The sequence below is a fragment of the Oncorhynchus nerka genome, linkage group LG22 (genome assembly GCF_034236695.1).
Source record: "Oncorhynchus nerka isolate Pitt River linkage group LG22, Oner_Uvic_2.0, whole genome shotgun sequence".
NCBI classification, from domain to species: Eukaryota; Metazoa; Chordata; class Actinopteri; order Salmoniformes; family Salmonidae; genus Oncorhynchus; species Oncorhynchus nerka.
In genome coordinates this window covers 85,096,787-85,120,500 of record NC_088417.1, presented here as the reverse complement: position 1 = coordinate 85,120,500, position 23,714 = coordinate 85,096,787, and the positions used below count along the sequence as shown (strand labels likewise).

The following is a 23,714-nucleotide window of genomic DNA, read 5'->3' as shown; positions in this document are numbered from 1 at the left end:
AGTCCAGAGCTTCCGGCGACGGTTCACAGTCCAGAGCTTCCGGCGACGGTTCACAGTCCAGAGCTTCCAGTGACGTTTCACAGTCCGGAACCTCCTGCAACGGTCCACAGTCCGGAACCTCCTGCGACGGTCCACAGTCCGGAACCTCCTGCGACGGTCCACAGTCCGGAACCTCCTGCGACGGTCCACAGTCCGGAACCTCCTGCGACGGTCCACGGTTCGGAACCTCCAACGACGGTCCACGGTCCGGAAACTCCAGCGAGGGTCAACGGTCCAGAGAGTCCAACAACGGTGTCCAGTCCCGCTCCAAGGCCGGAGCCTTCCTCTGCGCCGGTTCCCAGTCCAGGCACAGTGTCCAGTCCCGTTCCAGGGCAGGAGCCTTCCTCTGCGCCGATGCCCAGTCCAGGCACGGCGCCCAGTCCTGTTCCAAGGCCGGAGCCTTCCTCTGCGCCGGTGCCCAGTCACCACCGACACTAGTCACCCCCCCCTAACCCCCCCATTTGATTTCAGGTTTTGCGGCCGGAGTCTGCACCTTTGGGGGGGGGGGTGTTAGATGAATTTAGTTCTTATGTGTTCATTAACTAATTTGATTAAAACACTGTCCATTTCTAAGAATTTGTAAGGTTCATATTTGCATAAAATGGACAGAGACCAGCCATCAAAATTAGCCAATAGCGTTTATTCTCGAGAGCTCTACCCATCATTTCATGTACATTGGTTTATATACCTCGCATTTCGTCATAAATGTCTCTCCTCCTCTAAGACAATGACAAAGCTGCTTTTCAATTCCATTCCAACACGTGTTTTGTGCTGCTACCATGTTGTGTTGCTACCATGTTATTGTCATGTTGTGTTGCTACCATGCTGTGTTGTCATGTGTTGCTGCCTTGCTATGTTGTTGTAATTTATTTTAACATAAAATGCATTCATTTTAGAATGTATTATTTATTATTGATTATACAACAGGTGGGTCTAATCATGGATGCTGATGGGTTAAAACCGCCTTCCAGCCGGTGTCTATTCCACAAATTACCACCCCAATCCCCTGTCTCATCAGCCCAGCCAGGCAATTTATAAACTTGATCTCCACTATAAAAAGCATTTAGACATGATCTCACATTTATTTTAGACTAACATTTAGTTTTCAACAGCGGAGATTTGTATAAACCTGGCTGTCTGTCTCTCCAACATTGTTTCAATATTCAAATTCGATCTCCAGATGTCACCTAGCAATGAACACGCCGGGAGTCGGGATGAGACAGACAGGCAGGCAGCTTTTCTCAGCCAGTCAAAATCATGAATCAGCATAATTTGTATTTCGATATGAAGAAATATCAATAGAAAACAGGTCAAACAAAACGAAGTGCAGATAGTTTGCAGTCTTTCCAGCTTCCGTTTGAAGTGATGGTGTTAGCTGTGTTGTTGGCTCTTTCCTCTGAACAAGTGTCCTGAAGAGAGAGCACATTTTCTATGCCAGGTGAAATCGCACACCATTAACTCATTGTTATGGATGTATTCAAATAAATGTCACGAGAAAACAGCTTGAGTAAATGCAAATGCAGTTATGTTGTTATTCTAGCTGCACTGTTTGACGTGAATGTAAGTTAGTTGTAGTTGGCTAGCTAGTAAGGGATAAGAACGTTGCCAGCCAGTACGGAATGAACGACTGGGTCGCGTCCATACAGAACAAAAAGACAACGACTGGGTCGCAACTCTGGTAACTGGACCTATAGAACGAAGGACCAGCCGGCTAGGTTAGCAACCCTAGATTTGTGTCAGGACTATATCTTGTGGAAGGAAGATATAGTATGAATAAATTCATAAAAAATACGTTTTTAATGAAAATATGTAAATCATTGTTTGAATATGTTGGTAACCCGTTGTATGAATGTGATTATGCTCGAGAATCCGGTGTTTGGAGAATATATTGGCCCATAACAACACCCGTGACAATATATCCTCCAAACACCGGCTTCTCGGACATTATCACTTAAATATTTGAAATAATAATATATAATTGAAATATCAAGTCATTGCGGTTCTAGTAGTTATGGAATTCCAGCGCTTCTAGTGTTAAAATACTCCTTTCGAAACCCCCACCTCTTATGTGGTTAGTTTCGAAAGCCCCCACTTTTCCTAAGAGATGCTGTGCACTGAGAGATTTACATATCAGTAGGTGGCAGCATAGAGACCCTCCGGGACCCTATTGGAAATAGGCGTGGCTTAGCCATAATTAAGACCTTGTGGCTGTGGTAACTAGTGACGGCCGTCTACTCGGCACTAACGTTGGGTGCTAGCTTGTCCTCTTCGCAGCGGTAAAAGCTGTATAATGTTCTTACTACCCGTTTGTCTTGATTCGTAAACATGTCTGCAAAAGGAGTAGGAACGAGGGGTTTTTATTTCAACACTGTATTGTCCCTGGCGCGCTCTTTGGCCGCACACCGCCCAGCACCGATAGATAAGGTGAGTGATGTTATTAGAGTTAACGTAAAGTGAGCGTATGCTAGCTAGCTAAGTTGTCTATACAGTTCCGTAAACAGACATTTTTTTACAGTATCGCCACAGAATAATATACATTATTTACAAAAAAAACTTTCGCTATGGCTAACGTTATATGGCAGTGATATGCGATGCTATCGAAATTAGCTATTAGCTAATTATTCGTTTTCCAAGAGCTGCACACGGCTGTTGGACAGCAATGCTAGCCACTGCAGACATTCATTCACAAGTAGAGGCCCTTAGTTAATTGGCTTGTAATTTCACACCGGAACACGACACAAAAACTAGGCAGTTTTACATACTGACAACCTAGTTTAATAACTAACAAATCACTTGCTAACTACGCGTTTAGCTATCTGTCCTGTCGATTATGATATATGGTGGATTGTCATTCCATCAGAATGAGGAAGTTGGCATACCCATTAGTTAGCTATCTCAAACCTCAACCAAGGTAACGCCCCCGTTTATTTCTGGTCATTATTTACTTCAAGGTTTTGTATTCTTTATTTCAACCATAAGGTCTATGATTTAAACAGACAGTTTGCTCATTTGCCTTATATCACATTACATCATGTTGATTCAGGTGTTGGTAGGAAAGCTGTATGGGAGGAACTTTCAGCCAAACTTTAGGCAAAAACTGGAAGTCATCAATGATGTTGCTCTGAATGGTCTCTCTGTTTTTAAATTGTGTACAAACGCATATACTGTATATACAGTACCAGTCAAGAGTTTGGACACCTACTCATCAAGGGTTTTTCTTTATTTTTACTATTTTCTACGTTGTAGAACAACAGTGAATACATCAGAACTATTAAATAACAAATGGAATCATGTAGTAACCAATTTATTCAACAAATCAAAATAAATTTGAGATTCTTCAAAGTCGCCACCCTTTGCCTTGATGACAGCTTGGCACCTTCTTGGCATTCTCTCAACCAGCTTCACATGGAATGCTTTTCCAACAGTCTTGAAGGAGTGCCCACATATGCTGAGCACTTGTTGGCTGCTTTTCCTTCACTCTGCGGTCCAAACCATCTCAATTGTGTTGAGGTCGGGTGGTTGTGGAGGCCAGGTAATCTGATGCACCATTCCATAACTCTGCTTCTTTGTCAAATAGCCCTTACACTGCCTGGAGGTGTTTTGGGTCATTGTCCTGTTGAAAAAAAAAAAAAAAAATCATAGTCCCACTAAGCGCAAACCAGATGGGATTAGGGCTGGGTGATAAAATATGATGGTATTTTATGTTTTTTAATAATAGAAGTTCTAAATTTTCTTTGAGTAGTGCATGACCCTAGGGTGGCAACACATTATTCTAAGTGATTTCAATGGATCTTTCTCCATTCCTATTGCTTCAATGCCAAAAAGTCATAATTTTCATCAATTTATTGAGGTCATTTCCACACTGCCACATAGGGATGCACAATATGGGCAAGTAATCTGGGCCTTATTTTTAACCTAATGTTGCAATTTGACTTGCGATTTAGAGAAAAACACTTGGGTTAACTGTTGGAATCATGGGAAGAATGTCTATTCTAATTATGTAGTTGGAATATAATAGTGGGCACTTTTAATACAGTGTTTGACATGACAACGAATGCCAGGGAGGAATTGTTGTTATTGTGTTATGTGTTGATAGTTGTTTCCTAAAGGACCCTATAATCTTTGGCTACATTGAATGTTTTCTCTAAGCTACTTCATGTAGCTAACATATTCTTGCTTTGCGTTTACCTCTTTAATTTAGAAGACACTGTTGCACAAACATGCTGATTTAGGTCTACACAATCACTGGTATTTTCAGGCTGTATAGATACTTATGCTTGCTCTTAGTACATTTTATTAGCTAGCTAGATTAGCATCAGCGGCTAACACGATTTAGGAACAACTTGCTAAGAAAAGACAAACTAGCTGTTTGCAGATGTAAGAAACAAAAGCTAATAGTGTAATTATAGAATCCTAGTAGATTAATATTAAGAAGCAAGTGACAACTGCATTGTTGTCATCAACAGTGTTGCATATGCTGCATTGACCATACAGACTGAACACAAGTGTCGGGTAGATGAGGAACACCAAATGCGATCCTTGAGTGACAGGGGGCGTGGCTATGTCTGTTTGGGAAGCGGCATAGAGAAAGTGGAGAGATAACTCAAGTTGTGAAGTAAACTATACAAATGGGCGTTATACACTGCATATCACATTTAACAAACCAAACATTCAAATACTGGTATAGAAGGTAAAGTAAAAACTCATGGTCCATACATCAATACTGGTATATTGCAATAAAGCAGTATACTTCCCAGCCCTAGATGGGATGGCACATTGCTGCAGAATGTTGTGGTAGCCATGCTGGTTGTGTGAAATGAAATCTAAATAAATCACTGACAGTGTCCCCATCACACCTCCTCCTCCATGCTTCAAGGTGGGAACCACACGTGGAGATCAGCCGTCTCACAAAGATCTGAAAATGTCAAATTTGGACTCATCAGACCAAAGGACATATTTCCACCGGTCTAATGTCCATTGCTCATGTTTCTTGGCCCAAGCAAGTCTCTTATTCTTATTAGTGTCTTTTTAGTAGTGGTTTCTTTGCAGCATTTCGACCATGAGCGGCAGGGTAGCCTAGTGGTTAGAGCGTTGGACCCCCGAGCTGACAAGGTACAAATCTGTCGTTCTGCACCTGAACAGGCAGTTAACCCACTGTTCCTAGGCCGTCATTGAAAATAAGAATTTGTTCTTAACTGACTTGCCTAGTTAAATAAAGGTAAAATAAATAAAAATGAAGGCCAGATTCACCCAGTCTCCTCTGAACATTTGATGTTGAGATGTGTCTGTTACTTTAACTCTGTGAAGGATTTATTTGGGCTGCAATTTCTGAGGCTGGTAACTCTAATGAACTTATCCTCTGCAGCAGAGGTAACTGGGTCTTCCTTTCCTGTGGCGATCCTCATGAGAGCCAGTTTCATCATAGCGCTTAGTGGTTTTTGCGACTGCACTTAAAGAAACAAATTTCCTGAAATTTTCAGGATTGACTGACCATGTCTTAAAGTAAAGATGGACTGTTGTTTCTCTTTGCTTATTTGAGCTGTTCTTGCCATGATATGGACTTAGCCTTATTTCGTAAAAGGCCATCTTCTGCATACCATCCCTACCTTGTCACAAGACAACTGATTGGCTCAAACACATTAAGGAAAGATATTCCAGAAATTAACTTTTAAGAAGGCACACCTGTTAATTGCAATGCATTCCAGGTGACTACCTCATGAACCTGGTTGAGAGTAGGCCAAGAGTGTGCAAAGCTGTCATCAAGGAAAAGTGTGACTTTGAAGAATCTCTCATAACATATATTTTGATTTAACACTTTTTTTGGTTACTACATGATTCCATATGTGTTGTCATAGTTTTTATGTCTTCACTATTATTCTACAATGTAGTAAATAGTACAAATAAAGAAACTCTTGAATGAGTAGGTGTGTCCAAACCTTTGACTGCTACTGTGTATGCATGTATGTTTGCACCGTTTTACACGAACATTCAGAATGGTATGATAAAACCATAGAGATCCTATTAAATTACCTTGCTATTGCAACCATGGCAAGTGCACTAGTCTTACTACTGTGCCATAAAGGTCCAGAATTCTGGGTAGAAACATTCGTGTATATAAGTGTAGAGGTTAGAATGATATATTATACAGTTGTAGTCGGAAGTTTACATACACTTAGGTTGGAGTCATTAACTCGTTTTTCAAACACTCCACAAATTTCTTGTTAACAAACTATACTTTTGGCAAGTCGGTTAGGACATCTACTTTGCATGACACAAGTAATTTTTCCAACAAATGTTTACAGACAGATTATTTAACTTATTATTCACTGTCACAATTCCAGTGGGTCAGAAGTTTACATACACTAAGTTGATTGTGCCTTTAAACAGCTTGGAAAATTCATGGCTTTAGAAGCTTCTGATAGGCTAATTGACATCATTTGAGTCAATTGGAGGTTTACCTGTGGATGTATTTCAAGGCCTACCTTCAAACTCAGTGCCTCTTTGCTTGACATCATGGGAAAATCAAAAGAAATCAGCCAAGACCTCAGAAAAAAATAGTGTAGATCTTCAAGTCTGGTTCATCCTTGGGAGCAATTTCCAAATGCCAGAAGGTACCACGTTCATCTGTACAAACAATAGTACGCAAGTATAAACACCATGGGACCACGCAGCTGTCATACCGCTCAGGAAGGAGATGCGTTCTGTCTCATAGAGATGAACGTACTTTTGTGCGACAAGTGCAAATCAATCCCAGAACAACAGCAAAGGACCTTGTGAAGATGCTGGAGTAAACAGGTACAGAAGTATCTATATCCATAGTAAAATGAGTCCTATATCGACATAACCTGAAAGGCCGCTCAGCAAGGAAGTAGTGACTGCTCCAAAACCGCCATAAAAAAGCCAGGCTACGGTTTGCAACTGCACATAGTGACAGATATCGTACTTTTTGGAGAAATGTCCTCTGGTTTGATGAAACAAAAATAGAACTGTTTGGCCTTAATGACCATCGTTATGTTTGGAGGAAAAAGGGGGATGCTTGCAAGCCAAAGAACACCATCCCAACCGTGAAGCATGGGGTGGCAGCATCATGTTGTGGAGTGCTTTGCTGCAGGAGGGACTGGTGCACTTCACAAAATAGATTGCATCATGAGGAAGGGAAAATGATGTGGATATATTGAAGCAACATCTCAAGTTATCAGTTCAGGAAGTTAAAGCTTGGTCGAAAATGGGTCTTCCAAATGGACAATGACCCCAATTATACATCCAAAGTTGTGGCAAAATGGCTTAAGGACAACAAAGTGAAGGTATTTGAGAAAGCCCTGCTCTCAATCCTATAGAAAATGTGTGGGCAGAACTGAAAGCGTTTGTACGAGCAAGGAGGCCCACAAATCTGACTCAGTTACACCAGCTCTGTCATGAGGAATGGGCTAAAATTCACCCAAATTATTGTGGGAAGCTTGTGGAAGGCTACCTGAAACATTTGACGGAAGTTAAACAATTTAAAGGCAATGCTACCAAATACTAATTGAGTGTATGTAAACTTCTGACCCACTGGGAATGTGATGAAAGAAATGAAAGCTGAAAGTCATTCTCTCTACTATTATTCTGACATTTCACATTCTTAAAATAAAGCGGTGATCCTAAACCAGGGAATTTTTACTTAAATTAAATGTCAGGAATTGTGAAAAACGGAGTTTAAATGTATTTTGCCAAGGTGTATGTAAACTTCTGACTTCAACTGTGGGTGTGACTGAGTGATTTTTATCACTGGATTTGTATCTCTCTCTGCTGTGGTGGCGAGTTGACATTAGGCTGTAATCCTCCTCACTGAGCTTAAAGACTGATCCTCGTTAGCTAAGCTAAGTAATGCTAAGGGCTAGTTGTTTGGCTCCTCGCCTGGAGTGCAGTCACGTTGTCAATGCCATGTTTACTATACGGTATAGGACTGTCTGTGTTGTTTTTCCTGAAGGCCATGGAATCCAGGGGTACTTTACTATCTTTATCTGTAAAGCTGGAGCAGAGGCAAGCGTTTAGCCTCTTGTGAATGTCAGTTGGCCTTGGTAGAAGTCACCCTAACTGCTAATACAGGGCAAGGTATTTGTGAAGGTTAGAACTAATGGTTTGATTAGTCAGCCGCAAGCCACTTGTTTGCTGTTTATTCTCTGTTTCAGGTCCAAAAGCTCCAATGCATGTGTCCAGTGGACTTCCGAGGGGTGTTCCAGCTGGACGAGAGGAGGAGGGATGCGGTCCTAGCTCTGGGTATCTTCCTGGTCAAGTCTGACCTACAGGTACATTGAACTGGAGCAGCGATGCCTTCTCTCTGACACTGTTAAGGGTTGTATTTATATCCTGCTTTTTATGGGATGGATGTTCCCTGACCACCTCAGGACTAATAATTGGCTCCTATCCATGGCACCTTCTGTGCTCCCCTTAGCTGTTTAATGGCCTTTGCTCGGGTGGTTTGTGAATTATGTTTTTATTGTAGCACAAAGACTCTATTGTCCCCTACCTGCTGGGGCTGCTGAAGGGACTTCCCAGAGTCCAGTGGATCGAAGAAAGCTCTGGAAGCAAAGGGCGGGGTAAGGAGAGAGATGCCAGCATTTTGTCTCTCGCACCAGTCAAGATGATGTCTAATTCCACCTTTCTGACTGGTTGATGATCTTTCTTCTTGTCCTATAGATATCCTTCCGGTGGCAGAGAACTTCTGCTTCTGTCTGGTAACTCTTCTCTCAGACGTGGCCCAGCGAGATGACACCCTGCGAGGACAGATCGTGGAGGCCGTCATGGACATAATGCAGGTCCTGCTGGACATCTGCTTGAACTCAGAGGGACATGATAAAGGTACCAGCATGCTCTCTGTTCCACCATTTCATGTTCACCAGTGTTTAATGAATATGCTAGTTACTGATTAGTTATCTAGTTGTTGTCTCTTGTCCTCACAAACTTTGATTCAAGTATGTGGAGACAGAATGACAATGAAAAAGGCAGCCTTTCACTTGTCTTTCTTTCTTTGTTCCCCCGTCTCCCTCCCTCCCAAGAATACCTGTGCAGGTACACTGTGCCCTGCTTGTTGGGTGTGGCCCGGGCCTTTGGTCGCTATAGCAACTCGGAGGAGCCCCTGCTGTCCAAGCTATTTCCGCGGGCAGAAGCCCCGCCAGTGTCCACTGGCAATGATGTCGACCCATCACGACGGCGCTCCTTCAACGACTTCCGCTCCATCATGCCTGCCTCGCTGCTCACAGTCTGTCAGGGAGACACCATCAGACGCAAAGGAAGCTCCGTGTCCAGCATATCACAACAGGCACTATTACTATACTAGACCAGTGGTTCCCAACTCCGGTCCTCCAGTACACCCAACAGCACACATTTTGTTGTAACCCTGGACAGACGTTCCTGATTCAACTAATTGAGGACCTGATGATTAGTTGACAAGTTGATTTAGGTGTGCTTGTCTAGGCCTACAACAAAAATGGTGTACTGCTGGGAAGCACTGTACTCTACTACTACCACTACACCATAGTACTACCACTAATTCTCATCAGGTATCAGGGAGACACCATAAGATGCAAGGGCTCTTCCTTTACCATATATATCACTACAGAGAATATAACTGTACTACCATAGCCGGCCACTAGAGGACAAAGGAAGCTCTTATTTGAAATGTCTGAAAATGATCTGTTCCTCTGTCTGTAGGCCAGTCCAGAGAGAGCAGGAATCACCCCCAGCTCTCCAGCTGACCCCTCAGCACAGTACTTTGAAGGTAAGAATATATTAGACAGGTAATATATTTCTGAAGTATTTCAGTTTATTACTAAGTAGCCTGTGTCTCTCCTTTTTTGACTGTCCTTTTCTCCCCCTGCCTCCCTCTCTCTCCAGGCTCCTATCTCCCTGATGGTAGTGCTGTGGACCCAGACTATTACTTCTCCACCATCAGTTCTAGTTTCTCTGTGTCTCCTCTGTTTACGGGCAGTGCCCAGGGAGAGTTTGACGTCCCTCTGGACGTTCTGCGCCAGCTCCTCAACATGGTCAGTACGTAGAATCAGAATGCATAGAACTATAGAATTAGAATGGGTAGAACATTGTTTATCAGAATTCCTTTCTGAGTGTTCTGTTTGTCTTTTGCAGGTTGAGCAGTTTGTCTCTGAATCCTTTCTGAAAACACTGGATAACACCCTGCAGGAACTTCTGGATGTAGGTTAATTTTCCCTATATTTGAATGAAAGTGCTGTCCTGTGTACTCCTCAATGTGACATCATGTTTGTTGTGTTCTCTCCCTCTAGTTGAACCCAGGGATGCACCTGCACTATAGGACCTTCAGTGACCCTCTGTATGTGACCATCTTCAAGATGCTCAGAGACACGCTGTACAACCTGAAAGGTAACAAATAAACTGCTCTCTCACCTTAACCTTTACTATCTCTAATATACAGAAACCCTCTGCTATGACCTGATTATTCTGAAGCAGTTCAGTAGAGTTTATTACGTGTTTATTACTGTGCTGCTAACATGTTATTGATGTTGTGATGGTGTTCACAGACCTGCAGACAGGCTATGTGAAGGAGGTTCATGACTTTGTGCTGAAGCAGTTCAGTAGTAGCCAGTCAGAGCTGCAGAGGATCCTACATGATGTAGATCACCTCCACAGTGAACTGAGTCCTCTGAAGCTACGCTGCCAGGCTAACGCTGCCTGTGTCGACCTCATGGTCTGGGCTGTCACTGAGGAGCAGGGTACGAGTGTGTCTGTGTTCAAACCTGTGTATGTGTGTGTGTGTGCTATCCATCCGTGCGCATGTGTTGAAAAACATTGGGTCGTTAATTTGAATTGAACACCAAACGAACTGTTGTTCATGCGTTTTGTTTTGATCAGGAGCTGAGAACCTGTGTACCAAGCTGTCAGAGAAACTGCAGTCCAAGACGTCCAGTAAAGTTATCATCGCTCACATTCCCCTGCTCGTCTGCTGTCTACAGGTTGGGCCTGTAATGTCTTCATCTGTCTTCACAATACTGTGTTGATAAGACGCCATAATACCAGTATTATCCTACCTAATCACATTTTTTGTGTGTGTATGTGTGTGTGTGTGTGTGTAGGGTTTGGGTCGTCTGTGTGAGCGGTTCCCGGTGGTGGCCCACTCTGTCACCACGTCTCTCAGAGACTTCCTGGTGGTCCCCTCACCTGTCCTTGTAAAGCTGTACAAGTACCACAGCCAGAACACCACAGGGACTGGCGAGATCAAGATCCATGTGACCAATGAGCACTCCCAGTCTACGTTCAGTGCTCACGCTAATAAGAAGAGCCAGCCCTCCATGTACGAACAGCTCCGAGACATCTCCATTGACAACATCTGCAGGTGAGGAAAGAAAAAATATTGTATGTGAAAGGAGAGAGCTGTGTTTGCATAATTGGTTACCACGGAGCAATCTCTTTTCTTCTCCCTCTCCCTTCTCTCTTTCTCTGTCTTCTCCTGCTCTCTCTGCCCCTTCCCCCCTCTCTCTGCTTCTCAGGTGTCTGAAGGCAGGTCTGACTATGGACAGTGTTATAGTGGAGGCTTTCCTGGCCAGCCTGTCCAACCGTCTCTACATCTCTCAGGAGAATGACAAGTAAGTATTATTTCATACCTGAGCCCTCCAATATTACCTGTTAGTGTACTTGACTTATTACCAGGCTGGATTACGTCTGAGGAATAACTGTCAATGTTAGCGAGTGACCCCTCAGGTGATCTCGCTAGTTAGACTCTCCTGCAGTGATTGACAGCTGCTCTGACCAGTCCCCAGGTCCGTGGCAATGACTGACAGCCCCTCTGACCAACGCACTGTTTCTCTCTCCCCCAGGGAGGCCCATCTGATCCCAGACCACACCATCAGAGCGCTGGGTCACATCGCGGTGGCTCTGAGGGACACGCCACGCGTCATGGAGCCCATCCTGCAGATCCTACAGCAGAAGTTCTGCCAGCCACCGTCACAGCTAGACGTACTCATTATAGATCAGCTGGGATGCATGGTCATCACTGGGAACGTGAGTCACACACACACACACACACACACACTTGATCCTGTATACACTTAATTATTTTACCTCTCCCCTCAGCAATATGTCCCTCAGTAAACTCTCCTCTCTCGCTCTCTCTCTTCTGTCAGTAAACTCATCAACCTCTTGTCTCTCAGTAAACTCATCTGTTTCTCTCTCTCCTCACAGCAATATATCTACCAGGAGGTGTGGAACCTGTTCCAGCAGATCAGTGTGAAGGCCTCCTCCATGGTCTACTCCACCAAGGACTACAAGGACCATGGATACAGGTATCCTTAGCCGCTACACCTTTACCCCTATCCCCAATTCCCTACCCATAGCCAGCTCCACGACCCACTTTGCTAAAGACTACTGTGTTAATCTTGTGTGTTCCAGACACTGTTCCCTGGCTGTGATCAATGCATTAGCTAACATAGCTGCCAACCTGGCAACCGAGCAGATGGTTGATGAGTTGCTGGTCAACCTACTGGAGCTGTTTGTCCAGCTAGGACTGGAGGGAAAGAGGGCCAGCGAGAGGGCCTCGGACAAGGGCCCTGCACTGAAGGTAAATTCCGTTTACAGTAGCCATGACTTCTGATAGACCTATAGAGATCAGCGACAACAGGCTTGTGTTAAGGGCCCTACACACTTCATTCAAACTGCGCAAACGCAACGTCGTTTTCGCACCTAGTTCTACGTATTTTTGTGGGTTTCAAATTTGGAAACGGGCCATGTGGGTAGCGGCCTTTAGAGGTTAACTCTTTTTTTTCTTGTTGACATTTGTTTATTATTTGTATTTGCAGGCGTCGAGCAGTGCTGGAAACCTTGGAGTACTCGTTCCTGTTATTGCTGTGGTATGTGGGTTGCCTCTATACATTTTTCACTTTCAACAGTTTGTCCAGTAGTGCCTCTGTGCCCGCGTGTCTATACAGTACTCCGTATATAATCTATACACTTAGTATTGATCGAGATCCCCCTCCTCTCTCTGTGTAGCTGACGAAGCGTCTACCGCCCATCAAGGAAGCGAAGCCTCGTCTACAGAAGCTGTTCAGAGACTTCTGGCTCTACTCTGTGGTGATGGGTTTCGCTGTTGAGGGATCAGGTGGCTGTTTAACAATGTTAACTTGTACTACAATATTCCACCAGGATTGGAATACAATATAAAGAATTGACTAAACATGGTTGAAATGGTGGACTAATACCCATCTGATGGAAAGATAAAAGGGAAGTGAGTCATCCTGCTATGTAGAAGTCTGTAGGTTTAGTAAGGGCTTTATGTGTTGTGCAGGTCTGTGGCCAGAGGAGTGGTATGAGGGAGTGTGTGAGATCGCCACCAAGTCTCCCCTCCTCACCTTCCCCAGTGGAGAACCTCTACGCTCTGAACTACAGTACAACTCTGCCCTGAAGAACGACACCGTCACGGCGGTACAGTACACATGCATGCCCACACAACACACGTGTGAACAGACATGCACACACACACAACTGATGTTCTCTGGGTGGGTGGTTGTGTTTTCAGGCGGAGCTGAATGACCTGAGGAGCACCATTATAAACCTGCTAGATCCTCCTCCTGAGGTGTCTGCTCTCATCAACAAACTAGACTTCGCCATGTCTACCTACCTACTGTCTGTCTACAGGCTGGAGTACATGAGGTAAGGAAAAGGAAACCACTTAGGACTATTGAGATGCACCCCTGCTAGACTAGGGCTCTCCAACCCTGTTCCTGGACAGCTACTGTGCTGCAGGTTTTCACTCCAACCCTGTTCCTGGACAGCTACTGTGCTGCAGGTTTTCACTCCAACCCTGTTCCTGGACAACTACTGTGCTGCAGGTTTTCACTCCAACCCTGTTCCTGGATAGCTACTGTGCTGCAGGTTTTTGCTCCAACCCTGTTCCTGGAGAGCTACTGTGCTGCAGGTTTTTGCTCCAACCCTGTTCCTGGAGAGCCACTGTGCTGCAGGTTTTCGCTCCAACCCTGTTCCTGGAGAGCTACTGTGCTGCAGGTTTTTGCTCCAACCCTGTTCCTGGAGAGCCACTGTGCTGCAGGTTTTCACTCCAACCCTGTTCTTGGAGAGCTACTGTGCTGCAGGTTTTCACTCCAACCCTGTTCCTGGACAGCTACTGTGCTGCAGGTTTTTCCTCCAAACCCAGTTGTAACTAACCTAATTCAACTTATTTAGATGCACTAGCGTAGGGTTTGAGCTAAAACCTACAGGACAGCAGCTCTCCTGGAACGGTCTGTTCTGGAGTGTAGCAGTTGGAGAGGCCTGGTCTGGAGTGTAGCAGTTGGAGAGGCCTGGTCTGGAGTGTAGCAGTTGGAGAGGCCTGGTCTGGAGTGTAGCAGTTGGAGAGGCCTGGTCTGGAGTGTAGCAGTTGGAGAGGCCTGGTCTGGAGTGTAGCAGTTGGAGAGGCCTGGTCTGGAGTGTAGCAGTTGGAGAGGCCTGGTCTGGAGTGTAGCAGTTGGAGAGGCCTGGTCTGGAGTGTAGCAGTTGGAGAGGCCTGGTCTGGAGTGTAGCAGTTGAGGTTAGTTAGTTAAATCTCCTAGTCATTCATATCGTGCCTCCTTGCCAATTCATTTCTCTTCTCTCACCAGGATGCTGCGCGTTCTGGACTCTGACCGTTTCTCTTCTCTCACCAGGATGCTGCGCGTTCTGAACTCTGACCGTTTCTCTTCTCTCACCAGGATGCTGCGCGTTCTGGACTCTGACCGTTTCTCTTCTCTCACCAGGATGCTGCGCGTTCTGGAATCTGACCGTTTCTCTTCTCTCACCAGGATGCTGCGCGTTCTGGACTCTGACCGTTTCTCTTCTCTCACCAGGATGCTGCGCGTTCTGGACTCTGACCGTTTCTCTTCTCTCACCAGGATGCTGCGCGCTCTGGACTCTGACCGTTTCCAGGTGATGTTCCGCTACTTTGAGGACAGAGCCATCCAGAAGGACAAGTCTGGTGAGCTGCATTACACACGTGGTAGACAGGTGTTGTGCGCATATTTCACGCGGTAGACAGTGAGAGAATGTCTCTTTTTGTCTGTCCAGGTATGATGCAGTGTGTGATAGCGGTGGGGGACAAGGTGTTTGAGGTCTTCCTACACATGATGGCTGAGAAGGTAAAGGTCATCGGTCAAAACAGAGAAACTGGGTCTCTAGGAGAAGTCAAGAGCAAACTACCTTCTGTGGTGCGTGTCCTCTACAATGATTGGCTGCCTGAGTGCTGTCTCTGTTTCTCTCCCCAGCCGAAGACTAAAGCCCATGAGGAGGAGTTGGAGCGCCACGCTCAGTTCCTATTGGTCAACTTCAACCACGTCCACAAGAGGATCCGTAGGGTGGCCGACAAATACCTGTCAGGTCTGGCCGAAACGTTCCCTCACCTGCTGTGGAGTGGCCGTGTACTGAAGACGATGCTGGACATCCTGCAGACTCTCTCCCTTTCCCTCAGTGCAGTAAGGACACACACACTCACACACTTTCTTTGTCATAACCACCTGCTATTGTTATTCTCTGTGGTCCCTGAAAGGGGTTATTAGACAACGTATTGTGTTCTGGTGTGTCGTGCTCCTACCTTGTTATTGTTATTCTCTGTGGTCCCTGAAAGGGGTTATTAGACAACGTATTGTGTTCTGGTGTGTCGTGCTCCTACCTTGTTATTGTTATTCTCTGTGGTCCCTGAAAGGGGTTATTAGACAACGTATTGTGTTCTGGTGTGTCGTGCTCCTACCTTGTTATTGTTATTCTCTGTGGTCCCTGAAAGGGGTTATTAGACAACGTATTGTGTTCTGGTGTGTCGTGCTCCTACCTTGTTATTGTTATTCTCTGTGGTCCCTGAAAGGGGTTATTAGACAACGTATTGTGTTCTGGTGTGTCGTGCTCCTACCTTGTTATTGTTATTCTCTGTGGTCCCTGAAAGGGGTTATTAGACAACGTATTGTGTTCTGATGTGTCGTGCTCCTACCTTGTTTGCAGGACATCCATAAGGACCAGCCTTACTATGACATCCCAGACACCCCCTACAGGATCACTGTGCCAGACACATACGAGGCCAGAGAGGTAGGAATGTGTGTGTGATACGTGTGTGTGTGTGTGTGTGTGTGTGTTTTCTAAATAATGGTCTATGTTTCTCTGTGGTTGTAGAGCATAGTGAAGGACTTTGCTGCTCGCTGCGGGGAGATCCTGAAGGAGGCCATGAAGTGGGCCCCCTCTGTCACCAAGTCACATCTACAGGTGAGAGACACGCGCTCACACACACACCGCATTTCGTAAAGGAAAAGCATAGACGGATTGGTTGTTTAGCACCACGCACGATGCGTGTGCAACTATTGTGCAAAACAGACAGGGTTGGCTTGGATTGTTGACAACATGTCAACTTTATTTCCTCCATGTTTATTAAAAACATAAATATATTTGCACAATGAGCACTTGTCTCTCAAACGTCGTTACAGTTGTTACAGTTGGTTAGCTAGTGAATTTGAGCCATATTAGCATTGACATGAGATCAGTTAAAACACCTCAAGACAAGGCAGCAGCTTGTCATTGTATCTCAGGTATCTATCTCTCCATTAGGAATCACAGCAACTAACGGACTTCTGCCTCATTGAAGTGTGCGCATCGTTTTCGTGACGTTGTCAGCTAACCCATCTTTATGACAACGTGTTGCAGTTGTTCTGCCAAATCATTATTCAAGTAGACAACTAACAAGAGCTTCTTGATTGCCTCTTTGAGGGACTCAAAGTTTCAGATGAATATTCTCCTATCCCCTGTTTTGTATGTTTTCTCCCTGTTCTCCAGGAGTACCTAAACAAGCATCAGAACTGGGTGTCCGGTCTGTCCCAGCACACTGGCCTGGCCATGGCTACAGAGAGCATCCTGCACTTCGCTGGCTACAACAGACAGAGCACCACACTAGGGGTGAGGAGACAGACGCACGCACACACACACACACACACACACACATACTAACCAAGTTCCGTCATCCGCTCTAGATCACCCAGCTGACAGAAAGGCCAGCCTGTGTGAAGAAGGACTACTCCAACTTCATGGCTTCACTCAACCTGAGAAACCGCTATGCCGGAGAGGTACAGAGAGACACTGCTACAGGTCTAGACAGGACTCCCGCTATGCCGGAGAGACACTGCTACAGGTCTAGACAGGACTCCCGCTATGCCGGAGAGACACTGCTACAGGTCTAGACAGGACTCCCGCTATGCCGGAGAGACACTGCTACAGGTCTAGACAGGACTCCCGCTATGCCGGAGAGACACTGCTACAGGTCTAGACAGGACTCCCGCTATGCCGGAGAGGTACAGAGAGACACTGCTACAGGTCTAGACAGGACTCCCGCTATGCCGGAGAGACACTGCTACAGGTCTAGACAGGACTCCCGCTATGCCGGAGAGACACTGCTACAGGTCTAGACAGGACTCCCGCTATGCCGGAGAGACACTGCTACAGGTCTAGACAGGACTCCCGCTATGCCGGAGAGACACTGCTACAGGTCTAGACAGGACTCCCGCTATGCCGGAGAGGTACAGAGAGACACTGCTACAGGTCTAGACAGGACCGGAGAGACACCGCTAGGCCGGAGAGACACTGCTACAGGTCTAGACAGGACTCCCGCTATGCCGGAGAGACACTGCTACAGGTCTAGACAGGACTCCCGCTATGCCGGAGAGACACTGCTACAGGTCTAGACAGGACTCCCGCTATGCCGGAGAGACACTGCTACAGGTCTAGACAGGACTCCCGCTATGCCGGAGAGACACTGCTACAGGTCTAGACAGGACTCCCGCTATGCCGGAGAGACACTGCTACAGGTCTAGACAGGACTCCCGCTATGCCGGAGAGACACTGCTACAGGTCTAGACAGGACTCCCGCTATGCCGGAGAGACACTGCTACAGGTCTAGACAGGACTCCCAGGACTATGCCGGAGAGACACTGCTACAGGTCTAGACAGGACTCCCGCTATGCCGGAGAGACACTGCTACAGGTCTAGACAGGACTCCCGCTATGCCGGAGAGACACTGCTACAGGTCTAGACAGGACTCCCGCTATGCCGGAGAGACACTGCTACAGGTCTAGACAGGACTCCCGCTATGCCGGAGAGACACTGCTACAGGTCTAGACAGGACTCCCGCTATGCCGGAGAGACACTGCTACAGGTCTAGACAGGACTCCCGCTATGCCGGAGAGACACTGCTACAGGTCTAGACAGGACTCCCGCTATGCCGGAGAGACACTGCTACAGGTCTAGACAGGACTCCCGCTATGCCGGAGAGACACTGCTACAGGTCTAGACAGGACTCCCGCTATGCCGGAGAGACACTGCTACAGGTCTAGACAGGACTCCCGCTATGCCGGAGAGACACTGCTACAGGTCTAGACAGGACTCCCGCTATGCCGGAGAGACACTGTCTAGACAGGACTCTAGACGGAGACACTGCTACAGGTCTAGACAGGACTCCCGCTATGCCGGAGAGACACTGCTACAGGTCTAGACAGGACTCCCGCTATGCCGGAGAGACACTGCTACAGGTCTAGACAGGACTCCCGCTATGCCGGAGAGACACTGCTACAGGTCTAGACAGGACTCCCGCTATGCCGGAGAGACACTGCTACAGGTCTAGACAGGACTCCCGCTATGCCGGAGAGACACTGCTACAGGTCTAGACAGGACTCCCGCTATGCCAGGAGAGACACTGCTACAGGTCTAGACAGGACTCCCGCTATGCCGGAGAGACACTGCTACAGGTCTAGACAGGACTCCCGCTATGCCGGAGAGACACTGCTACAGGTCTAGACAGGACTCCCGCTATGCCGGAGAGACACTGCTACAGGTCTAGACAGGACTCCCGCTATGCCGGAGAGACACTGCTACAGGTCTAGACAGGACTCCCGCTATGCCGGAGAGACACTGCTACAGGTCTAGACAGGACTCCCGCTATGCCGGAGAGACACTGCTACAGGTCTAGACAGGACTCCCGCTATGCCGGAGAGACACTGCTACAGGTCTAGACAGGACTCCCGCTATGCCGGAGAGACACTGCTACAGGTCTAGACAGGACTCCCGCTATCCCGGAGAGACACTGCTACAGCTCTAGACAGGACTCCCGCTATGCCGGAGAGGTACAGAGAGACACTGCTACAGCTCTAGACAGGACTCCCGCTATGCCGGAGAGGTACAGAGAGACACTGCTACAGGTCTAGACAGGACTCCCGCTATGCCGGAGAGGTACAGAGAGACACTGCTACAGGTCTAGACAGGACTCCCGCTATGCCGGAGAGGTACAGAGAGACACTGCTACAGGTCTAGACAGGACTCCCGCTATGCCGGAGAGACACTGCTACAGGTCTAGACAGGACTCCCGCTATCCCGGAGAGGTACAGAGAGACACTGCTACAGCTCTAGACAGGACTCCCGCTATGCCGGAGAGGTACAGAGAGACACTGCTACAGCTCTAGACAGGACTCCCGCTATCCCGGAGAGGTACAGAGAGACACTGCTACAGCTCTAGACAGGACTCCCGCTATGCCGGAGAGGTACAGAGAGACACTGCTACAGGTCTAGACAGGACTCCCGCTATGCCGGAGAGGTACAGAGAGACACTGCTACAGGTCTAGACAGGACTCCGCTATGCCGGAGAGGTACAGAGAGACACTGCTACAGGTCTAGACAGGACTCCCGCTATGCCGGAGAGACACTGCTACAGGTCTAGACAGGACTCCCGCTATGCCGGAGAGACACTGCTACAGGTCTAGACAGGACTCCCGCTATGCCGGAGAGGTACAGAGAGACACTGCTACAGGTCTAGACAGGACTCCCGCTATGCCGGAGAGGTACAGAGAGACACTGCTACAGGTCTAGACAGGACTCCCGCTATGCCTTGAGAGACACTGCTACAGGTCTAGACAGGACTCCCGCTATGCCGGAGAGGTACAGAGAGACACTGCTACAGGTCTAGACAGGACTCCCGCTATGCCGGAGAGGTACAGAGAGACACTGCTACAGGTCTAGACAGGACTCCCGCTATGCCGGAGAGACACTGCTACAGCTCTAGACAGGACTCCGCTATGCCGGAGAGACACTGCTACAGGTCTAGACAGGACTCCCGCTATGCCGGAGAGGTACAGAGAGACACTGCTACAGGTCTAGACAGGACTCCCGCTATGCCGGAGAGACACTGCTACAGGTCTAGACAGGACTCCCGCTATGCCGGAGAGACACTGCTACAGGTCTAGACAGGACTCCCGCTATGCCGGAGAGGTACAGAGAGACACTGCTACAGGTCTAGACAGGACTCCCGCTATGCCGGAGAGACACTGCTACGGGTCTAGACAGGACTCCCGCTATGCCGGAGAGACACTGCTACGGGTCTAGACAGGACTCCCGCTATGCCGGAGAGACACTGCTACAGGTCTAGACAGGACTCCCGCTATGCCGGAGAGACACTGCTACAGGTCTAGACAGGACTCCCGCTATGCCGGAGAGACACTGCTACAGGTCTAGACAGGACTCCCGCTATGCCGGAGAGACACTGCTACAGGTCTAGACAGGACTCCCGCTATGCCGGAGAGACACTGCTACAGGTCTAGACAGGACTCCCGCTATGCCGGAGAGACACTGCTACAGGTCTAGACAGGACTCCCGCTATGCCGGAGAGACACTGCTACAGGTCTAGACAGGACTCCCGCTATGCCGGAGAGACACTGCTACAGGTCTAGACAGGACTCCCGCTATGCCGGAGAGACACTGCTACAGGTCTAGACAGGACTCCCGCTATGCCGGAGAGACACTGCTACAGGTCTAGACAGGACTCCCGCTATGCCGGAGAGACACTGCTACAGGTCTAGACAGGACTCCCGCTATGCCGGAGAGACACTGCTACATGTCTAGACAGGACTCCCGCTATGCCGGAGAGGTACAGAGAGACACTGCTACAGGTCTAGACAGGACTCCCGCTATGCCGGAGAGACACTGCTACAGGTCTAGACAGGACTCCCGCTATGCCGGAGAGGTACAGAGAGACACTGCTACAGGTCTAGACAGGACTCCCGCTATGCCGGAGAGGTACAGAGAGACACTGCTACAGGTCTAGACAGGACTCCCGCTATGCCGGAGAGACACTGCTACAGCTCTAGACAGGACTCCCGCTATGCCGGAGAGACACTGCTACAGGTCTAGACAGGACTCCCGCTATGCCGGAGAGGTACAGAGAGACACTGCTACAGGTCTAGACAGGACTCCCGCTATGCCGGAGAGACACTGCTACAGGTCTAGACAGGACTCCCGCTATGCCGGAGAGGTACAGAGAGACACTGCTACAGGTCTAGACAGGACTCCCGCTATGCCGGAGAGACACTGCTACAGGTCTAGACAGGACTCCCGCTATGCCGGAGAGACACTGCTACAGGTCTAGACAGGACTCCCGCTATGCCGGAGAGACACTGCTACAGGTCTAGACAGGACTCCCGCTATGCCGGAGAGACACTGCTACAGGTCTAGACAGGACTCCCGCTATGCCGGAGAGGTACAGAGAGACACTGCTACAGGTCTAGACAGGACTCCCGCTATCCCGGAGAGGTACAGAGAGACACTGCTACAGCTCTAGACAGGACTCCCGCTATCCCGGAGAGGTACAGAGAGACACTGCTACAGCTCTAGACAGGACTCCCGCTATGCCGGAGAGGTACAGAGAGACACTGCTACAGGTCTAGACAGGACTCCCGCTATGCCGGAGAGGTACAGAGAGACACTGCTACAGGTCTAGACAGGACTCCCGCTATGCCGGAGAGGTACAGAGAGACACTGCTACAGGTCTAGACAGGACTCCCGCTATGCCGGAGAGACACTGCTACAGGTCTAGACAGGACTCCCGCTATCCCGGAGAGGTACAGAGAGACACTGCTACAGCTCTAGACAGGACTCCCGCTATGCCGGAGAGGTACAGAGAGACACTGCTACAGCTCTAGACAGGACTCCCGCTATCCCGGAGAGGTACAGAGAGACACTGCTACAGCTCTAGACAGGACTCCCGCTATGCCGGAGAGGTACAGAGAGACACTGCTACAGGTCTAGACAGGACTCCCGCTATGCCGGAGAGGTACAGAGAGACACTGCTACAGGTCTAGACAGGACTCCCGCTATGCCGGAGAGGTACAGAGAGACACTGCTACAGGTCTAGACAGGACTCCCGCTATGCCGGAGAGACACTGCTACAGGTCTAGACAGGACTCCCGCTATGCCGGAGAGACACTGCTACAGGTCTAGACAGGACTCCCGCTATGCCGGAGAGGTACAGAGAGACACTGCTACAGGTCTAGACAGGACTCCCGCTATGCCGGAGAGGTACAGAGAGACACTGCTACAGGTCTAGACAGGACTCCCGCTATGCCTTGAGAGACACTGCTACAGGTCTAGACAGGACTCCCGCTATGCCGGAGAGGTACAGAGAGACACTGCTACAGGTCTAGACAGGACTCCCGCTATGCCGGAGAGGTACAGAGAGACACTGCTACAGGTCTAGACAGGACTCCCGCTATGCCGGAGAGACACTGCTACAGGTCTAGACAGGACTCCCGCTATGCCGGAGAGACACTGCTACAGGTCTAGACAGGACTCCCGCTATGCCGGAGAGGTACAGAGAGACACTGCTACAGGTCTAGACAGGACTCCCGCTATGCCGGAGAGACACTGCTACGGGTCTAGACAGGACTCCCGCTATGCCGGAGAGACACTGCTACGGGTCTAGACAGGACTCCCGCTATGCCGGAGAGACACTGCTACGGGTCTAGACAGGACTCCCGCTATGCCGGAGAGACACTGCTACAGGTCTAGACAGGACTCCCGCTATGCCGGAGAGACACTGCTACAGGTCTAGACAGGACTCCCGCTATGCCGGAGAGACACTGCTACAGGTCTAGACAGGACTACCGCTATGCCGGAGAGACACTGCTACAGGTCTAGACAGGACTCCGCTATGCCGGAGAGACACTGCTACAGGTCTAGACAGGACTCCCGCTATGCCGGAGAGACACTGCTACAGGTCTAGACAGGACTCCCGCTATGCCGGAGAGACACTGCTACAGGTCTAGACAGGACTCCCGCTATGCCGGAGAGACACTGCTACAGGTCTAGACAGGACTCCCGCTATGCCGGAGAGACACTGCTACAGGTCTAGACAGGACTCCCGCTATGCCGGAGAGACACTGCTACAGGTCTAGACAGGACTCCCGCTATGCCGGAGAGACACTGCTACAGGTCTAGACAGGACTCCCGCTATGCCGGAGAGACACTGCTACAGGTCTAGACAGGACTCCGCTATGCCGGAGAGACACTGCTACAGGTCTAGACAGGACTCCCGCTATGCCGGAGAGACACTGCTACAGGTCTAGACAGGACTCCCGCTATGCCGGAGAGACACTGCTACAGGTCTAGACAGGACTCCCGCTATGCCGGAGAGACACTGCTACAGGTCTAGACAGGACTCCCGCTATGCCGGAGAGACACTGCTACAGGTCTAGACAGGACTCCCGCTATGCCGGAGAGACACTGCTACAGGTCTAGACAGGACTCCCGCTATGCCGGAGAGGTACAGAGAGACACTGCTACAGGTCTAGACAGGACTCCCGCTATGCCGGAGAGACACTGCTACAGGTCTAGACAGGACTCCCGCTATGCTA

The 23,714-nt window shown here is 48.5% G+C and overlaps 1 protein-coding gene across 2 annotated transcripts in view; it reads left to right on the top strand.

Annotated features, from left to right (window-relative positions):
- Positions 1-2,251: 2,251 nt before the first annotated feature.
- The window catches only part of LOC115105894 (phosphatidylinositol 4-kinase alpha-like), a 39,027-nt gene continuing 17,564 nt past the window's right edge, over positions 2,252-23,714 (top strand). For both annotated transcript variants that reach the window (XM_029628367.2, XM_065007503.1), the window contains exons 1-27: positions 2,252-2,463; positions 8,211-8,327; positions 8,525-8,618; positions 8,719-8,880; positions 9,078-9,340; positions 9,733-9,799; positions 9,916-10,064; positions 10,165-10,230; positions 10,320-10,416; positions 10,575-10,766; positions 10,906-11,006; positions 11,127-11,386; positions 11,541-11,636; positions 11,868-12,051; positions 12,232-12,332; positions 12,439-12,607; positions 12,846-12,896; positions 13,036-13,144; positions 13,331-13,467; positions 13,562-13,695; positions 14,907-14,989; positions 15,079-15,149; positions 15,276-15,482; positions 16,003-16,086; positions 16,171-16,260; positions 16,825-16,944; positions 17,019-17,111. In XM_029628367.2, coding sequence (XP_029484227.2) covers positions 2,365-2,463; positions 8,211-8,327; positions 8,525-8,618; positions 8,719-8,880; positions 9,078-9,340; positions 9,733-9,799; positions 9,916-10,064; positions 10,165-10,230; positions 10,320-10,416; positions 10,575-10,766; positions 10,906-11,006; positions 11,127-11,386; positions 11,541-11,636; positions 11,868-12,051; positions 12,232-12,332; positions 12,439-12,607; positions 12,846-12,896; positions 13,036-13,144; positions 13,331-13,467; positions 13,562-13,695; positions 14,907-14,989; positions 15,079-15,149; positions 15,276-15,482; positions 16,003-16,086; positions 16,171-16,260; positions 16,825-16,944; positions 17,019-17,111 — 3,396 coding nt within the window. In that variant the 5' untranslated portion in view covers positions 2,252-2,364. The remainder of the gene's footprint in view (positions 2,464-8,210; positions 8,328-8,524; positions 8,619-8,718; positions 8,881-9,077; positions 9,341-9,732; positions 9,800-9,915; positions 10,065-10,164; positions 10,231-10,319; positions 10,417-10,574; positions 10,767-10,905; positions 11,007-11,126; positions 11,387-11,540; positions 11,637-11,867; positions 12,052-12,231; positions 12,333-12,438; positions 12,608-12,845; positions 12,897-13,035; positions 13,145-13,330; positions 13,468-13,561; positions 13,696-14,906; positions 14,990-15,078; positions 15,150-15,275; positions 15,483-16,002; positions 16,087-16,170; positions 16,261-16,824; positions 16,945-17,018; positions 17,112-23,714) is intronic.